The 19,392-nt window shown below is 37.7% G+C and overlaps 2 protein-coding genes across 2 annotated transcripts; both read right to left on the reverse strand.

Annotated features, from left to right (window-relative positions):
- Window positions 1-14,825: 14,825 nt before the first annotated feature.
- LOC149949220 (uncharacterized) lies at window positions 14,826-16,883 on the reverse strand. The gene has a single exon (XM_090169391.1). It carries the CDS (start codon window positions 16,881-16,883, stop codon window positions 14,826-14,828), a length of 2,058 nt encoding a protein of 685 aa, XP_090025517.1.
- On the reverse strand, window positions 16,883-18,781 carry LOC149949221 (uncharacterized). Its single transcript, XM_090169392.1, has 2 exons — window positions 18,649-18,781; window positions 16,883-18,570 (listed from the first exon to the last, which is right to left on the reverse strand). The coding sequence occupies exons 1-2, from the start codon at window positions 18,779-18,781 to the stop codon at window positions 16,883-16,885; spliced, it is 1,821 nt and encodes a 606-aa protein (XP_090025518.1).
- Between the last annotated feature and the right edge of the window lie 611 nt (window positions 18,782-19,392).

A 19,392-nucleotide genomic window follows, 5' to 3' on the forward strand; every position in this document is an offset into this window, starting at 1 on the left:
GAAAGATCACGACCCAGATTATTATTTAGACAATGATGTGGAGAAGGCGTATGGGTTAAGGGTACTCCCAAAGGTAATTGAAACCTTGGCGAAAGCTCGCGCAAATATAAAGCAAGCCCAGGTCGTACAGAAGACCCATTATGATAAGCGCCATAGGGAGTTCGAATTTCAGGAAGGCGACCTAGTCGCCAAAAAGGCTCATCACCTTTCCAGTGCGGCTGATAATTTTGCAGCCAAACTGGCGGAAAAATACGACGGTCCATTCAGAATAGCTCGAAAGTTTTCCAAGTGGACCTATAAGTTAGAAACGATGAACAAGAAGGTTCTGCCTGGTACTTATAATGTCCGGCAGCTGAAACCATTCATAGAACGCTCAGCTAATATATTGAGCGATTCTGACTTAGATCAGGGTGCGGGTCAACCGTTGACTGATATATTGGATGATGATAGCGAAATCCGAAATCAAAATTTTGGTGGTCGAACATTGCGACCTCGCGACCCAAAGACTGGAAGGGCCCAAATCTAGTTTTGTGGGATTATAGTTTATTTTAAGTGTTTTCTAAATTACACCCCGGGACTTATGTCCCCATTTTAAATTTTGGACTATGTCCACACTGTTTCTTATAGGCCTTATTATTTAGCTGATTATGGTACCTAGTAGTTTTTTTGGGGAGTTTCAATATACCCCTCACGATTTTTTTTTGTAATTGTTAATTTTGCGCATTGTATATATCTCAGCTGAGTGTTTAATTTGTTCCTGTACATAGTTTTCTTGTAAATAGTTATGTTAGTGTAGTGTCGTACGAGGGCATCCGACTTAAGAAAGGGGAGGATTGTAACGACAAATATTAGCCCTTTCATAATAAGTGTACTATTAACTTTTGGTGGCATTGATTCTGGGAATTCCAAGTCCCTTCTTGGCAGGCGCGCTGGTCGCGTAGGCCTTGAGGAGATATGGCGTTCCCATTGTCAATGCTTGTGTTGACGTTTCGCAGGGGTCAGGACCCCCTGGCCAGAGCCCGGCCCTCGTGTTTCGTTTCTTTTTGAGGATGCTCGCTTCTCTTTCCTTGGGATTAGTGGGTTTTTCCTAATCGTTTTAAAAATTTCCAATATAGTGGTTTCCCCTTCACCCTTTTTTCTAAGAATACAAAAAAGGAGGGTTGCCATGATTGTACTTACAAAATATTTTATCACGTGCGCGTATGGTGCTCGGTAAATTTCCGATGTTTTTGGTGCGCGCATTCTGGAGGGTACTATGACGTAGGTCAGGACCGTTGGCAGAAATAATACGGTCGAGTTTTGAAAAAAAGGAAGGCAGAAGTTGACGAGATCGGGATACGCGAGTCACGCTCTATGAAACGCTCTATGAAACGCTCTATGAAACGACTTCGCAATTAAAAACGTTAAGCCCGAGTGTATGCGGCAACGAGACCGGCGGTGATCCGGTCGTCAACGACATCAACCGAGGGAACCGAGCCACCGAGCCGAGGGAGCCCAGCCATCAAGCCGAGGCAACCAGGAAGCATGGCCTTCGGGATGACCACCGTTGCTACATTGGATGTCCAGAATATTTAAGTATCGAACTTTCATTTAATCATCCGGTCGGTAGATTCTACCCTCACGCGTAACGGCCATAAGGTCAGGTAATTATTATGTTACCGAACATTAATTATGTTACCGAACATTAATTGCGTAATGCATTTTGAATGTTAAGACTCGAGATATGCCTCGTTCTATAATTTTTAATTCAAAGTTAGTTATTTTGTTAATCATTTAGTGGTGGCCACCTATTTCTCTTTTATTTTCAAGTGTGTTATAATTCTCATGATTTCATTAAACGTACTCTACTTTGGCAACCTTCTAAACTCTGGTTTTTCTTATTATTTTTAATCCGTTAATAATTCCCCTAGACAACGTTTTCCTTTAATTTTGATACCGCTAACCCCGAAAGTTAAGCGAGCAAGCCCGGAACCATTATTTTAAATGTGGAGGTCAAGACACGCGAATAAGCTTATTGAGCCTAACGTGCTCTCTTTTACATACCCGTCTTATTGGGCCTAATGCCCACCTTTTACGGACCGAATAGGCTTATTCATGTTGTTAAGTTAGAATAATTAATAATTCCTCTACAACTGGTTTAATTCTCGTAAGGCCGGAATCATATTCGATGAGGACAGATTTCACCTGCTGTACGCGGATGGTGAGAAGAAGTTACACTATGTTCACCCGAGGACAGTAGTTATGGAAATCGAGCGTGCTACTCACGAGGGGACAGGATCTGGGACGAAATTAAAGAATTAGAATTGGGTTCAAACCTGAACGATGAACAAAAGGATAGGGTGCGCACTCTATTGAGTCGTTATAGACAATGCTTCGCGTTCAGTAATAGAGAATTGGGAAAAACGAATGTCGCTGAGCATAACATAGACACTGGAGACAATTGGCCAATTAAGCAATACCCCCGTCGCTTGTCAACAAAGGGGAAGCTCTGGGGGGACGAAGTGAAGGCCACTGAGGGCACGGATCAGGGGAGTCCGGTTTTGGGGTCGGCACGAAAAAGGTTCCGCGAAAAACGAGTGAGTCGAGGGTGGAAAGAAAGAGTATTTTGCGCGAGTTACGAAATAAAGTTGGATATTTCAGAATAAATCAGTGTATTTATTTACGGCTACCCTTCACAATATTATAGGATTCTGGTATAAAATTCGAACTATAATAAATTAGATTAGCCTCAACGGTTATAAGCCTTATCTAAACTACATTTTTATTGACTGAGACCATTGAAAATTACATTTTAAAACATATGGCTAAATGTAACGTTATTGTGGATTTTGGTGGAGCTTAATCAGTATTTTGTTGAATGAGAATAGCTGGTATAATAAAATCAATACGAGTTCCACTATGGAGCGTGACACTTGGTAGAGCAGAAAGTGACTCTATAAACACGGGGTAGTGGTTAAGCTTCGAACCAAAACCGCTTGTAGCGCAATCGCGATTTTATTATCAATGATGAACAGCTCACCAAGTGGCCTTATATATCCCATATTTTGATAAACAGTTTTACAAGTTAATCTCATACAAAAAATACTGATTAAGCTTCATCCAAATATTGCCAATGAATTCGTCAAAATTAAATAAAAGAAGAACTTCCTCGTGAATCCCTCTTACATGCAGATGCGTTCCCAGCAAACACAAAAGCCCTCATAGATGTACAAAAAGATCCAAACCTCCCTAGCTGGCTCCATCCAAAATAGGATTTATACAGGGTGGAGCAATTTTCTCTGACCAGGCATTTTTCTCAACAACTATTTAGAGTATGAGAATTGCGTTGGGAACGTTTCAAATTGCAAATTTGAACACAATCGAATAATTTTTCCCTTTTTTTAATTTTGTTTTGACCGGAAGGTGCCACCCGGTTTGGCGTTATTTGGGGGTGACATCCGACCGTGAAAACACACACTATAGAGACTAGTAAGTAGCCCACCATGATATCCGCCACGGGTGTCACCCATGCTAGCTACGCCACTGAGTGTTACATGTTCGCAATTCCTGTGTATTCTCCTGAAGAGAGTGCTTTCATGGTTGAATTATTTTATGGTGAAGCCCAACAAAACGCTTGTAGGGTATGACAACCTTTCAGAATGCGGTTTCCAGACAGATTTCCCAGTCACAACACTGTTCTCGGCGCTGTTCGAGATTTCCGGGACCATGGTGATTTCAATCCAAGATACCGAGAAGCTGGACGTCAAAACATCGACAACGACGAGCTCGTTTAAGCGTTCTTCACTGCATATCCTCATGCAAGCATTCGAGGTGCAAACGTAGAGTTGGGTGTGCCCAGATCCCGCATTTGGAGAATCCTTCACGCGCACAATTTCCATCCTTATCGGGCAACACTTCATCTAGCTCTTTATGACGGGGATATGGTTCGTAGGTTTGAATTTAGTAGTTGGTTGTGCAATATGGAGCGCGAATCTTTTAATTTTTAAACTTACTATTGGTGTTCGATGAATGTTCGTTCGGGATAGATGGGCCGTTTAATCAACAAAACAATCACACGAGGAGTGATGTAAATCCACGATGGGGATTTCCTCCTCACCACCACCACCAACAACAATTTCGGTTAAACGTGTGGGCGGGTCTGGTCGGAGATCGAGTCATCGGTCCTTTTTTTTTGCCACACCGATTCCTCTAGCCAGCTACAGACGACTCTGGTTCCGCACGACGGAGCGCGGGCCCTTTAACGACCTACAAGTCCCATGCGTTTTAACCACGGATGCAAGTGATTTGGGACTTTGCACGATGCTCTCTCAGGTCCAAGAAGGAGTCGAAAAGCTCTTAGCCTATGCTAGCCGCCTTCTTAGTACTGCGGAAAATAAATGTCTTGCCATCCTGTGGGCCGTTAAGAAGTTCAGGCCTTATATTGAAGGATTACCATTCACAGTGATCACCGACCTTAAATCCCTGACTTGGCTATTCAACGTCAAGGACCCTAACGCTCGTCTTGTACGGTGGGCCATTATCTTCAGACCTTATATTTTTCGATAGTTTATAAGAAGGGGGTCGAAAATGTAGTTGCGGATACGCTTTCCAGAGCTCCCGTTACTTTGGGTGCTATGGAACTTCGTTCCGGAAGTACGGAAGACGATAGAGTAGTCCTTCCGCCACCTCCCGACTCCATGTATAATGTCTTCACTTTACACGATATTCGAATGGCGCAGAGAAATTACGTCGCCATTAGACGAATCCTCGTTTCGAGATTCACGATGGAGTGGTTTATAGGAAGGCTTGGGGAACGCTGCCTCGAAAAATATATCTTCCTGAAAGATTCCGCCTACTACATGACCACCCTACGTTTGGTGTTTTTCATGTAGTTATGGTTAGGATGAGAGAAATGGGTGGGATTTGGCCTTTACGAGTTAATATATTTATATATATATAATATATTTCTCAAACATTTTTGGAGAAATTTGTAATTGACACATTCTTCACATTTTGGGCATTTGGCAAGCAAAAATTTGAAGGAAAGGCAAAACTTATATTTTTTTCTGGACAGAAACATAGAAGTTTTTTCATCCGAGTTAGCCAATATTTTCCACCCTCGATATTTCTAAGGCCTATTTAGGCTTGAGAAATTCTTATCGTTGTAGAGTAAGAATTAATTTTTTTTCACATTTCGTGCATTTGGCAAGCTCATATCTTTGATTGACCAAAGATCATTTTAGGCATATTAATTTTTTTTAGATATTGTGAGATTTAGAATTTTTTTCAATTAAATGCTTGGGTTGGTTAAATTGTCCTTTTATTAAAAATTTGTTTCTAAATTATATAGATAATTAGTCTTCAAGAACAAAATTGATGAATTTAATGAAAAAGAGCTTTGTGATTGGAATTTGATAGAGTTTAAACTTCAAAGGTATAATATCTTGTTATGAATCTAAAATTGAAAAAGAGATGAAGTTATATAGATAATTGAACTTTCTTAGATAATTGCATTGATGAAGGGATTTTTAAACTGTTAACTACAGAGTATGTTAAAGAACGTATTGCTCCTCTTGGCCCAAGGATGAAGTTTTTAACCATGTTTAACGACTTCAAAGAAAAAGAGTATAGCCAAAGGTAAAATTATTTTGTGTTCATTCTGATGGTTTTTTATCTTATGCCAGGAATTAGTTTTAAAAAATGACTTACACTTGCAAGGAAATTTTGGGTAACCCCAAAAACCTTGTTTTTAACTTACGAAATGTGCATAATTTAAGTGATACATCTGGGAACATTTATTGTGGCGAGGAACATTGTGGGCGGTCGTTTTTAAACTTCTTTACTTTAAAACGTCATCTTTTAAAACAACACCCCACTGATAATGAAGAAAATATAGAGGCAGAAGTAAATGTAAATCAGATGGGGGTTGCTCCTCCTATACAGTTAAATGATCCTGAAGGCGATAATCGTTGTGAAGATATTGAAATGGAAGTCAATAACGATATCGATTCGCGTAACATTGATGACAGAGCTATTCAGTTTTTATGTAAACTAAAATCATCACCTACGGTATCTCAAGCAACTATTCAAACTGTTGTTATGAGGGTCACTGAAATTGTGGGTGATATAGTAGAATATATGTAAACGAGTGTTAAGTCACACATCCAGAACCTTCCGCTAGATAAGATTTTGAACCCATTTACTAGTTTTGATACACCCTACAAACAAACAAAATATCTTAAAGAGCATAACTATCTCATAGAGCCCCGAGATATTGAAATGGGTGAGCTTAGTGATAATATACAATGTCCCTTGACTGGAAATGAAATAGGAAGAACTAAAAAATGTTACTTTCAACTAGTTCCATTAAGGAGAATCCTAACAAATGTACTTCAAACTCCAGGGGTATCTGACATTATTTATAACTACAAAAATGCTAATACATATGGTGAGCAAGGTAAAATATAAAATTGGATGGCCAAAATGTAACGCTCCCTATTATCAGAAATACATGAACCGAAATTATCAGCGACCGCCTTTTTTTAAGAGACTCTTTCCCTTTGCTAAACCGGTGGGGTGAAGGGAAAGGGTTCCGAAATATACACCCGCTCGCAGCCGAGGAATAAATCAGAGTGTATGATGGGTAGAGTAGTCTGCCATCTAGTGAGGGAAATAATTAAAAAGTGTTTTGTCGGGCCAAAGGTCAACCTATCGAACGTCGTCTACTTATAGTCTGCAAACCTACATAGGCTTACGATATGCGAGATTGTGATATTTAAGTAATCTAAACCGCCTGTTTGTTGTGTCAAGAAAACAGGTCTTTTTAACACTATTGGGAAATCATATTTTACGTAATTATTTGGCGGATCTTCTTAAGCTATTTGAAAGACTTAAAGATAACTTTAGACCAGCAGCCCCCGGAAGACCAAAGAAAACTAAGGTAAAAGAAGAAACTGAAATATCTGAACAGGATCTATCAAAAATTTATACTAATAAAGCCAGGGCTGAGTTGACTGTAAATTATTTCAATGAAGCCAGAATACTGCGGGAATACATACCAAACATATCCAGTCTTTATAAAGATGATGACTTAAAATTAATAAACATCATAACATCTAAAATTCTAGTATTTTGTAAAATAATGGATAGAAGTGAAGAGAAGCACATTGTGAAAAACTAAATGAAAAGATACTTAAAAAGGTTTTAAAATTCAAAATTTATTTATTGTGAATTTTAAAACCGTTTTAAGTCTCTTTTCAATTAAATAATGGATAAATTTCCCGAAAAATTCAAAAAGTCAGAGATAAGGAGTCGAATGTGGGTTTCGTAAATCTGGTTGATGAAACTGAAAATTGTGAGTTTACTTTGCTTAAGCTTGGTGGTGGCTGCCTGGGTGAAATATCCAACAGAACTTGACTAACGAGAATTCAATTAAAGAACTCCGTTAAAAAGAGAATATTAGATGGAAACCTCCTAAAATGTACCACTTTAATTCGTATGACTGACTGCGAGAAGGAAGACTTACCAATCGATCTGAAAATAAGAGAACGGAAAAATGATAGTCCCCAAGAAAACGTTTCTCCCATATATCCGCGGTTTAAATAAAAAAGTGTGCGAATTTGCCAATAGAAATTCTTTGAAGAAATATGGCTCCAAGATGATCAAGGTAAGGAACACGTCCATAGTTTCATGTATTTCTGACAATGTAGGTTTGATGGAAATATTTATTTGATTTTAGAAATGCGCAGAAGAAAGCTTGGCAATGCTAGAAGTAGAGAACGTGACAAAGCTTTTCTACCAAGCATTACCTCAGGAAATAGAGTTGGGAAAACAAGCAATCGATAATTTCTACTACGAATGGACTAGAAAAATGATTCACGCCAGAATCCAAGAATTTATATCAAGCCATTTAAAGCGAGGGAAAGGAGGGTATACGTTGCGAGACCAGCTGTGCAGTTTAAAAGAAAAAAGTGAGAAGGCAAGCACCAAGAAAACCAATACTGTCAGCGTTAAATCAGTCAAAAAGAGTGCTGCCACTAAGAAGCCGGTGATAGGAAAAAATCAAAATAAAGAAGTTGCGCCCCCAACTACGGTAGAACCTACCAGGTCTATTCATTCAAGTTCCTCAAATGTGCAATCAATTTGTGATAAACAATCGGATACGCAAGTAATTTTATCAGTGAAGACACCTGTTAATATTAAAGAACAATCACGAAAAACCAAGAAAGCCGCCAAGAGTCAAGAGTTGAAAAAAAAGGACGCTTATTAATGAATTTGAAGTGTGTGATAATCATTCTTCAAGTCAAGCAGTTTTAGCCGAAATTTTAACGAATAAAATCATATGCCAGTCACCAAAATTTAAGAAAGCTAAGAGTCACGATTTAAGAAAAAAGGAGCTCTTAAATGAATTTGAAGTTTGTGATAAAATAACTAAGAGATCTGTTAGGAATAAGAAGAAAAGTTAAATAATGACTTTGTTTATGACTATAAGATTACCTGATTACCTTTAGTATTATATGTTGGATTAAAAAACGATATTGTAAATTTATAAATTGTTCATTTACGTCTAACTTTAAATGTTAACTGTTTTGTTTTAAACAATAAGAGCAAAAACACGAGGACCACCAATGGTCTAGACAACCAAACCCGGTTTTTTGGTTGTCGGGTAGGGGTTTGTTCGCAAGCATTTGATGTTTGGTTTCCTCGCCTCTCGTTTTTCTTTCGTCGTTTTTCCCCCCTTTAATTGTTCATCAAACTTATTGCGAACATTCCCCTTTAATGTTAATTTTTTGTTATCTCCCCATCTCTTTTATAAACGTCCTCGATGTCTTTCCAACCAAATGACACCCCATTCCTAAAGAAATCTTTCGGGCCATCTTCTCTAGATGCATAGAGTTGTCAATTAAATTTTGGAGTTCGTGGGATGGGTACACTATCCAGTGTATAAGTCTTGGTGTCAGTTAAAATGGATTGTAAAAACTTGGGTTGATTGAAAAATCATTGGCTCCGTCACTAGTAGTTTTGAATTCAAAAACTCCACTCCCTCCCATTGTCAACTTCATAACAGCGAGATTTTCTGCTGCCTCGTCCAAGACTCATTTTACGAAATTGGAGGTGGAAAGGGTTCCGGAGCAGTTTGTAATGTAGTGATATCCATGAAACCAATGTTTCATGGAAATACTGATAATTAGTGTTTTTGGATAAAATTTTCAAATGGTTGCTTTAAATGTTTAGTTAGTCATCTAATCTCTGATAAGCCCTCACAGAAAATGAAAAGCATTTTTTTTATATCTTTCAAGTGATAGTGAAATGGTTAAAAAAATGTATTTGAAATATAATTACGATATTGTTAGAATTTTATAAGTTAAATAAAAGCTGACGTTGCTCGTGATTTTGGCATGAGGAATCGTGATACCAGTCAGTAACGAGGATTCTGTCAGTCTTCCACAGAGATATTTTTTCCATGGCAAGCACTGGCGTCATATACTGAACAGTTTCACTATGGAATTTTTTTAAATTAAATATAAGAAACTTGAAATTTAACATAGTTAAACTTTATATATTTTAGAGAAATATAATTATATCATTTTAAAAATTTAATTAATAATTAATATAAAATCTTAAACCTTTCGTACTTATTTTTCTTTTACATTTTGCAAGAAAGTTTTTTTTTTCATTTGACCAAATGTTCTATCGTGATAAGGCCCCACTAAACTAGCAAAGTCAAGGCGTATTTAACATTTAAAAGTTAAGTTGCTTTAAATATTAAGCTAGTCATAACATAAGCCTCATTGAACTTTAAAAGTTTTTTATATTTAAATTCTCATAATTTGTGATAAAGCCTTACTATGAGCTTGTAAAGTTAAGTTTTTAATATTTTCATATGCATACTTGAGATTAATCTCATTAGCTTCAGTACCAGAAATAAGGAAAAACAAAGGAATGTTTTAAAAAACTTTTTCTGTCCATCTTTCTTATTGTACATGGAAGATTTAAATTGCAATGAAACTAAATTGGTATCTATTTTATTTTTAATTTTAGTAATAAATTACATTACTACATTGAAATTATATTATACCTGAAGTCAATAAACAATAGTTATAGGATAAGAAATAGCCATAGTGCAAACGGCAGGTTGGCTGTTAATAATTTAGGCTGCTATGCACACTCCATTCATGAAATCTTTGTACCATATAATTGGGTAAATTGCCATTACTAAATAATTTGGGTTAAATGTTGATTTTGACCGTATAGTTGGGTAGCTTTCTTAATTGCACTAAATTATTGGGCAAAGGCTATTACTAAATTATTTGGGTTAAATGTAGATTTTGAACCTGTAATTGGACAATTTTTATATTTTACTAAAGTTTTTGGGCAAATATAACTGACCAATAATTTGGGTTATTTTAGCCCATTAATTTGGTAATTATCCTAAATACCTAAAATTTTGGGTAGTTTTTATTTGCCCAACTACTTGGGTAAGCGTAGTTAGACCCAAGGCTGGGTAATTTTTTTTGCTCAAATTGGGTTGTTTAACATTTGCCTAAATTTTTGGACTGGAGCAATACGGACCCAAATTTTTGGGTAGTATTGACCCCATTTGGGGTAAATTTGACCCAGACTTTTTTAGCTTGTAGTAATGAGACACCCCACCATTGGTAAAACCACATCTGAGCTCGTGACTAACGATCAGCACGAGATTAAGGTTTGGACCAACTTTCCCGCGACCTACATCAAGGCTCAAAAATGCGCACCCAAGCATGTTAAAACGCCCGCTGTTATTTCGTGCGACCGCAGTTTAGTTTTAATTATTTCGGTGCTAATTTAATCGGGAACACTTAAACGATTATTTATCAAGGGCTGATAGGATATTAAAAGGGGAAGCAACGGGGGAGGATTGAAATAAATTGATTATTCACTGCGGTACCTGTCATATGATGAAAGATGTCAGCGTGAAGGCTCGTCAATTTTAAATGCAAAACGCTCATTCGCACTTTTCGAGTTTAGTGTTCTACTAAATAGCTCAGTTTTAAAAGATTTCAAAGAAAGGTTGGAAATCTAGGCTGTAATTTTTTTTGAAAAACGAAATGCGTTTTATGAGGAACATTTAAATAAGTGGTCTTTACCAGTTAATATTTGGGGTGACATGAACGGCACTCAAGTTCCACCAAATTCACGTGGGCTTGTAGAAGCCGATTATTTAGAAACGCAAACCGCAACGGAAGCTGAAGCAAGTGTAACTACTCAGCCAAAAAATGAAGAGTAGTTTTGGTTATCCGGTGGCTATAACAGCTGTTTTAAAACTATGTGTGGCGGAATCATCGTGAGAGCACACGCTAACATTCAGAACAATCTCACAGATGACGATACAGTCGATAACCCTAGTAAAGCGGTAAAGTTTTTCCAATATATTCAAAAAAATTACTTGCCAACATTCGTATTGTGGACCAAGGTTTTAACAGGGGATTTGACTAGACATTTTAGGTTAGCAGAGGTTGAAGTTCCGGATACCTACAAGCCTTTAGTTAATTATATAGACCAGGAAGCACCCACTCAGGGTCACATAGAGGGCTTAAACAAAATTTTAAATGGCCAAACTCTTTGTTACACTCCGTTAAGGGTAGACGCCTTTATTCATAAAATAAACGATTTTAACGATGCTTTATTTACAGAATTTACTAAAAACTTTTTAAAAATTATCCCAAATCAAAAGAGACAGAAACCATACCAACCATTAGTGGAGAAATTTAAGCATACCTCAGAACAGGAGAGGGAAGAATTTGGGATAGTCGGAAAACGATTAAGCGGATATCAAAATTAACCGCGAAAATCTTTGAAAGAAATTTTAGATACGGGTTCAAAGAGGGGAAAGGGACGTAAAAGGGAAAATGATGGAGCTTTAATAACTCCTTCCAAAAAATTGGCCACCAATAGAATTGGCGGTAGGAAACGTTTTTCAGATGTTGGGGCACTTTCAGATACCGAAGAGCACGCGTCCTCGGAGGTTTCAGATTTATCGTCGGTCAATAATATAAGTGAAATTGAAAAAAATAATGTCACACCGTTGCGTTTCGGTAAACGCGAAACTAAATCCTCGCCTCTAATAAGCCTTTTAATTGCCAAATGATTGACCGTTATTTTAAACTTCTAAAAAGCAACTTTTCGAAAATCCAAATTTTTAAGACTTCATTTTTCAGTAACGTTATTAACTTCAAGAACATCAGTTGGGGGAACATTTAGATGATTAACAGAATATGGCAAAAACAGAAGTAAAGTTAATTCCAGTTAGCGTTAAGGGGCATTTTAATCTTTTCACGGTAAAGTAGATCAAAAACGATATTTTTAAAATATCGGTTTACGATTCGTATTGTGACTACAACTTAATTGATGACGAAATAACTTCTTATAAAGGAAAGCATAAAACGGAAATCGGTTGTCTGATTCGATACTTTACTCTCCAAGAGAATTATTTTAAAATTCCTCACAGAAAGTGGGATACTGCGTCAAACCTGGAATGTTTTCAACCCTATATTTTCGAAACCGGGCCAACAATTTATTTACAGGCTAAATGGGTGAAAGGGAAATCTATTATCGTACATGACTAATTGTCGAAATATATTTAAATCAGAAATAGAACACAAAAAATTAAATTTAGAATAGCAATGTTTTTGATAAAAATTTCAGATTAAACTCAAATAATCTAATTTGTTACACGACCAAATCTTTCTAATATACATATGTTTATTTAGTTATTCTCTGGTAAAGGTTTCTGTGCAAACACCAACAGAATCGATATGTTCACTGCAAACACCAACAGAAGCGATATGCTTCACTCTAAACACCAACAGAAGCGATATGCTTCTCTCAAGGCATTTGCTGGGGTGGATCGGGGTATGTTATATTCTATAAACGTAAAAGGAAATATTTTTACAGACCACAATAAACCCAGCCTTTACGTGGCTGTGTGCCATAAGTAGCTTTTATATACGAGAATAATTATATTAAAAACTTAATTGTTTTAATATAATTTAAATAAATATAAAAGCTAAACTAATTGGTTTAAAAACATTAAAATCGCTAAGGTACTTTCTTGTTCAGTTAAATCGCTTGGATTTTTCGCTAATCGCTGATCAATTGCCGATTCTAATTTTTCTATCGCTGATTTAAGAAGATCTCTTTTTAACGAGAGCCGCGCAAGCTTGTCTTGTGCTGTAGCCATTTTTCCATTTTCGTAACTCTCATAAACTCTATTTTGTAGTTGTTCCGTTCGCTAATCTATCTAAAGTCCCGGGTTTCGGCACCATGAAATAACTCTCACTTTCGGGTATGAGTGGGAGACGCTAATAAAAGACTTAGATATAATTTTTAACAACAACTTTATTTATTATAACAAGATGCAACCGTCTCTTTCGAGAGAAAAACTCAGAGTACTCGATCGCTCGAGTTTCTTTTTCTTTTCAAAATATTCCCCCTAGCGGGGGTTACAATCGCCGGACGGTACGGCCGAATTTCCAAAATCCGTACAAGGTCAATATGGCATACATGTATACAATACAAAAAAAAAGGAAAACCCAGTATTTCCAACATTCCCCCATGAACGTTAACGTTCATTAACCATTTTAACTTTTTTTTTTAATTAATTTCAATAGGATAAAGCAAATTAATAGCTCGCCTTACGATACTTCCATTTGGCAATTGAAGAGCGCAGGATCTAATTTTACCATCTCTGCCGGGAAATACTTGTTTAATTTTTGCTAATTTCCACTGTTTACGTGGCATATTTGAATCACTCAAGATTATTACTTTACCTTCCTGAATAAATTCCTCGATATTGTAAATTTTATTGAGCTGGACTTTATGAGCAGATCTTAACTCTAGTAAATATTCTCTAGTCCAACGCCTCCAAAAATTAGTTTTTAACCTCTCTTGATACAAAAATCTTTTAAGAACTAATTCTCTAGTTTTAATTTCTACAGTTTTTTCTTTTGACATAGGTGGCAGGGATGTCAGCCTTTTACCAATTAAAAGGTGCGCTGGCGTTAGCGGAACAAGTTCTAAATAATCATTACTCTGATAAGTTAGCGGCCTAGAATTAATTTGGGCCTCTATTTCGATTAAAAGGGTCGTCAACTCTTCAAAGCCAAGAAGGGCTTTTCCTAAACACTTTTTAAGCGCAATCCTTTCGTAAAAGCCACCCCACCAAGGGGCGCGCTCGACTATAAATTTCCACGTTATACCGTGGTTTCCGAAATAATCGGAAATTTCAGTTTTCCTAATCATCTTCCAAAGTTTCCCTAAATCCTTGTTGGCTCTAATGAAACATTTCGCGTTGTCTGAATAAATTGTTCGGCGAAATCTACGCCGGTGACCTCAAAGGGGGCAGACTCTACGACCCTATCCTCGGGTAAAGGAGCGGTGATTTCTTTCAGAGGCTTCGCTTTCCAAATTCTACAAACTATACATTTGTTTAATATCTGTTTTATCACCTGCCTGCCACCCATAATCCAATATTGGGATCTAATTTCCGCTAATGTTAAACTTAACCCGCAATGAAATAATCTGTTATGCACTTGATCGATTAATAATTGGGTAAACCTGTGTTTTGGTAATATAATCGGGTGTTTTTCATCCCTTGATAGCATTGACTTTTGTAGTCTTCCGCCTAATCGCAATACATTGTTTTCATCAAAAAATGGTTTTAGTTCCGCTATTTTAGACAATTGTCCAATTTTTTCCGTCGTTTTTAATTCATTAATTTCGGATGAAAACTTTTCTTCTTGAATTTGTCTTATCCATGACATTTTCGCCGCGTACAGTTCATCCGCGTTTAAAGGGGCCAATAGTCTTTATGAACTACTTTTCTTCCGCGCATTATTTGAAAATCGCAACACCCACGCTGTTATTCTAATGGCTCGATTAAACGAGCTGAAATTTTCTAAATTTAATATTGGTTGGGGCCTTTCGACCACACACGCTAATTGATTAATTTCCATTTTAGATTTTTTAGTGGCGTCGCTCGCGACTTTCTTTTCCACCTCCGTTAATTCTCGCTCTAAATTTAAGGGCCACTCGTGTAATTCCAGTGACAACCACCAGGGCCCCAACCACCAAATTTTACTCTCCACCAAATGTTTTACCGATACTCCTCTAGTGAGTAGGTCCGCGGGGTTATCTTTACCCGCGCAATGGTGCCACCATTTTGGCTCGCTTAACCTTTGTACCTCCTGTAGACGATTAGCCACGAATGGCTTTCTTTTTTTTGCAAAGTCTCTAATCCAACAAATTGTCACCAAGGAGTCCGACCACATATAGATTTGTTCATTGTCAAAGTTTTCTAATTTTTGAACCCGCTGCACCAATCGCGCGCCTAGCAACGCTGCCATTAACTCTAATTCCGGAATGGATCTTCTGTTTATCGGCGCCGCTCTCACTTTCGACATTAGCATTAGGCTTTTAATTTTTTCGTTTTTTGCTACCACTCGAACGTATATTACGGCTCCAAACGCGTTCTCGCTCGCGTCACAAAAACAATGCAGCTGTTTCAATAGTACTTCACGCTTTTCTACGAGACTAAGAATATAGCGCGGAACAGAAATATTTTTTAACTCGTTCATCTCGCCGCACCAATTTTGCCATTTTTGTACGAGCTCGCTATTTAACTCGTCGTCCCAGCCTTTACCGCTTAACCAAATTAATTGGTATAAAATTTTTACGCGCACAGTGAATGGTGTTATCAATCCGAGGGGGTCATAAATTCTACTTGACAATTTGAGAACACCACGTTTGGTGTTTTGCACTTTAGGAATGTCCCGTATTATCGGTTCTACGTCGGATGTGAAGATGTCCCTTGTTGGGATCCATTTCATTCCGAGAATTTTAAGGCTCTTATTTTCCCGAGATATTAATAATTTCTCGTCACTCTCGCTAGTATTCCAATTTTCTTCTTTAAATTTATCGTTGAGGACTTTTGAACTACTTTTCCATTTTCTTAGGGTCATGTTGGCCTCGCTTAGAATTAGTTTCGTATCCGTAGCTAATTTTAGAGCCATCTCTTCATCATCAGCTCCCGAGGTGAAATCATCAACGTATAAATCGTGATACAGCTTTTCTGACGCTTCCGGATGCGTTTGTTGATATTTTTTAAGATGATGGCGAATTGTGGCCGCTAGTTGATAAGGGCTCGAAGTTACCCCAAACGAAATTCTATTCCAACGATATAAAGTCAGCTCAGGATTGTAATGATAATTGGACGGCTGATCTATCCACAGAAACCGCATGGCGTCGCGGTCTTTTGGCGCTAAAGAAATTTGCAGGAAAGCTTGCTGAATATCGGCAACTAACGCGACTCTCTGGAATCGAAATTTAATTAAAACTTCCAATAGATCTGGATTCATGTTAGGGCCAGGCAATAAACAGTCATTTAAGGATTTTTTCCCGTTGGCGCTTGAGGAGGCGTCCAATACCATTCGAACCTTCATCGTTGACTTCTCTTCGTTTACGACCGGTTGATGGGGGGCGTAATACAGCGCTTTTGAATTTTTATTGACTTTGCTTAGGTCCGTTACTTTCTCTATCATTCCTTTAAGCTCGTAATCTTGCAAAACTTCTTTGTATCTCAGGAAAAGCTCAGGATCACGCTGGAAACGTCTAACTAACCTTTCTAATCTTCTTTTCGCCATAAAGTAATTTGAATCTAATTCAGGATTTTCTTCAATCCAAGGTAGACTAACCTGATAACGACCATCAATAAATGCTACGCTATTCTCAAATTTCTCTTTCGCTAATATCTCAAGCGCCCCCTCAGTATTATTCTCTAACGACTCTTCTATTCCTAGACTTTCAAGCTCCCAAAACGCTTTTATCCGCTCATCTAATTTGTTTTCGTCAACCAACGCGACTTTCATTACTTTGCCATATTTGTTCCAGTACTCGCTGGACCCTGGACCACCCATCCAAACAAGCTATTTGTGGCTACCAATGTGGGACTGAGTCTTTCATACTCAGTATAGATAATTTTCCAATAATAGTCAGAACCAATTAAAATAGTTATCTCGTCGGATTCTATTCCTTCGCTCTCGTAATCCGCTAATTTTAAATTTCGCTCACGTAGTTTATTTCTTAACGCTGAGTCAGGCAGTCTAATCTTTGCTACACTAATGACTGGCGAGGTAAAGGCTTCGATACAAATACTGTTGCTATTATGAACGCCTTTAAGCTCTATTTCTACTTTTCTAGCCTTGAAAACGGTAGGTTCGCTGTTGCCGAATGTATTTACTCTAATTTCTCCCCCTCTCTTTTCTTCCAACTCAAGCTTTTGGGACAAATCCTCTCTAACGAAACTGACCTCGCTCCCCCCGTCCAACAATATTCTCGCGGGTATCCACCCTCCTTTTCCCTTAACTAGAACCCTTGCCGTTTGAAGAAGGATGCCTTCGCTTTTTCCCTTTTTGCCCGAAGCTACGTTAACTTGGACCGTTGGGGTCTCCATAGGGGTCCCTTCCGCTTGGATTTGACGCCCCGCTTTTTCGAGGTCGCCGTTAAATTTCTTTTCGCTATCATTTTCGCAAATGGCGACGTTATGGCGTCCTTTACAGTTGCCACATACTATTTTTGACCAACAATCTCTGGACATGTGCTGGCTTTTCAAACAACGGAAACATCTACGCTGGATTCTAAGAATTTCTTTTTTCTCCGCTAGGTTAAGTTTCTTACAATGTACGGGTTTGTGCCCCTCCTTTTCGCAAAAAATGCAAAATGGCTTCTCAAGAGCCGTTGACAATACCTGTGTCGAAGAGGTTTTACCCCGAAAGTCCTTGAAAGGTTTTCCCCTCTGCATTTCTCGATCTCTCTGTCTTTTCGCTGAATCATCAAACTGCAATTTCGATAATGACGCGCACCTTTCTCTACTCTGTAGAGCCTCTTTAATAAATTCCAGAACGATTCTAACGCTCCAGTTTTTTGTGGACTTGTTTAGCTTCGTATACTCAAGTCGTATCTCATTTGGTAGTAATTTAAGTATCATTGGGCACAAAAAATTTTGAAAGGTGTTTGGGTTTACTCCCATATTTTCCAAGCTCCTGACTTCGACTTCGCACGAAGTATATAACTGCCTCAATCCCGCTAAATCTTGCGCGTCTCTCACTTCGCTTAATGTTAATAGTTTCTCAACATGCGCGTTAATTAAAACGTCCTCTCTACCAAAATTTTCGTGCAAGATTTCGATGGCCGAGTCATAGTTGGCTTCAGTTGGGTTGAACCCTTTCAGAGCTATCGCCGCATCTCCACCAAGATAACTTTGCAAATAATTAAATTTATTTACCTTCGTTAAATTCGCTTTATCGTGAATCGCTGATTTGAATTGAGTCCAAAAGTGTAACCACTTGGTGCTGTCGCCGTTGAAACGTTCAATCTGAAGCTTGGGAAGGTGAACTTCTATTTGGGCGTTTGTAGCATTATGAATATTAACTTGATTCTGATCAGATGGTCCCGCTGGTTGAATTCGATCCTTAATCGCTCTTTCGAGAACCGTTCTCTTCGTAATAATTCGGTCTTCAAATTCTTCCACCGCTTTTATTTCTTCGTGTAAATCCGCTAACGGCGTTTACGCTTCTATTTCTTCATTTTGTATTTTCAAAAGTCCATGTTTCTGATTTAAAATCGCTAAGGTACTTTCTTGTTCAGTTAAATCGCTTGGATTTTTCGCTAATCGCTGATCAATTGCCGATTCTAATTTTTCTATCGCTGATTTAAGAAGATCTCTTTTTAACGAGAGCCGCGCAAGCTTGTCTTGTGCTGTAGCCATTTTTCAATTTTCGTAACTCTCATAAACTCTATTTTGTAGTTGTTCCGTTCGCTAATCTATCTAAAGTCCCGGGTTTCGGCACCATGAAATAACTCTCACTTTCGGGTATGAGTGGGAGACGCTAATAAAAGACTTAGATATAATTTTTAACAACAACTTTATTTATTATAACAAGATGCAACCGTCTCTTTCGAGAGAAAAACTCAGAGTACTCGATCGCTCGAGTTTCTTTTTCTTTTCAAAATATTCCCCCTAGCGGGGGTTACAATCGCCGGACGGTACGGCCGAATTTCCAAAATCCGTACAAGGTCAATATGGCGTACATGTATACAATACAAAAAAAAGGAAAACCCAGTATTTCCAACATAACTATCATATTAACATATAACTAATATAAATTGTTTCATATGTTTATAGCCTTCAAAAATCAATAAAACTATCACTTCGAAAAACGTCATTATGGTTAACTTTCCTTAAGGTATATATAAATAATATAAGCTTATAAATAACTTTATAAAAATCAATTAATCACAAACCTGTTACAGAAAGCAGTTGATTATCAAAAAAATGGGGATCACATAAAGGAAACCGAATAAGAGAAAGATAAAAAA

The sequence above is a fragment of the Leiobunum rupestre genome, chromosome 3 (genome assembly GCF_980474605.1).
Source record: "Leiobunum rupestre chromosome 3, qqLeiRupe1.1.hap1, whole genome shotgun sequence".
Taxonomy (NCBI): domain Eukaryota; kingdom Metazoa; phylum Arthropoda; class Arachnida; order Opiliones; family Sclerosomatidae; genus Leiobunum; species Leiobunum rupestre.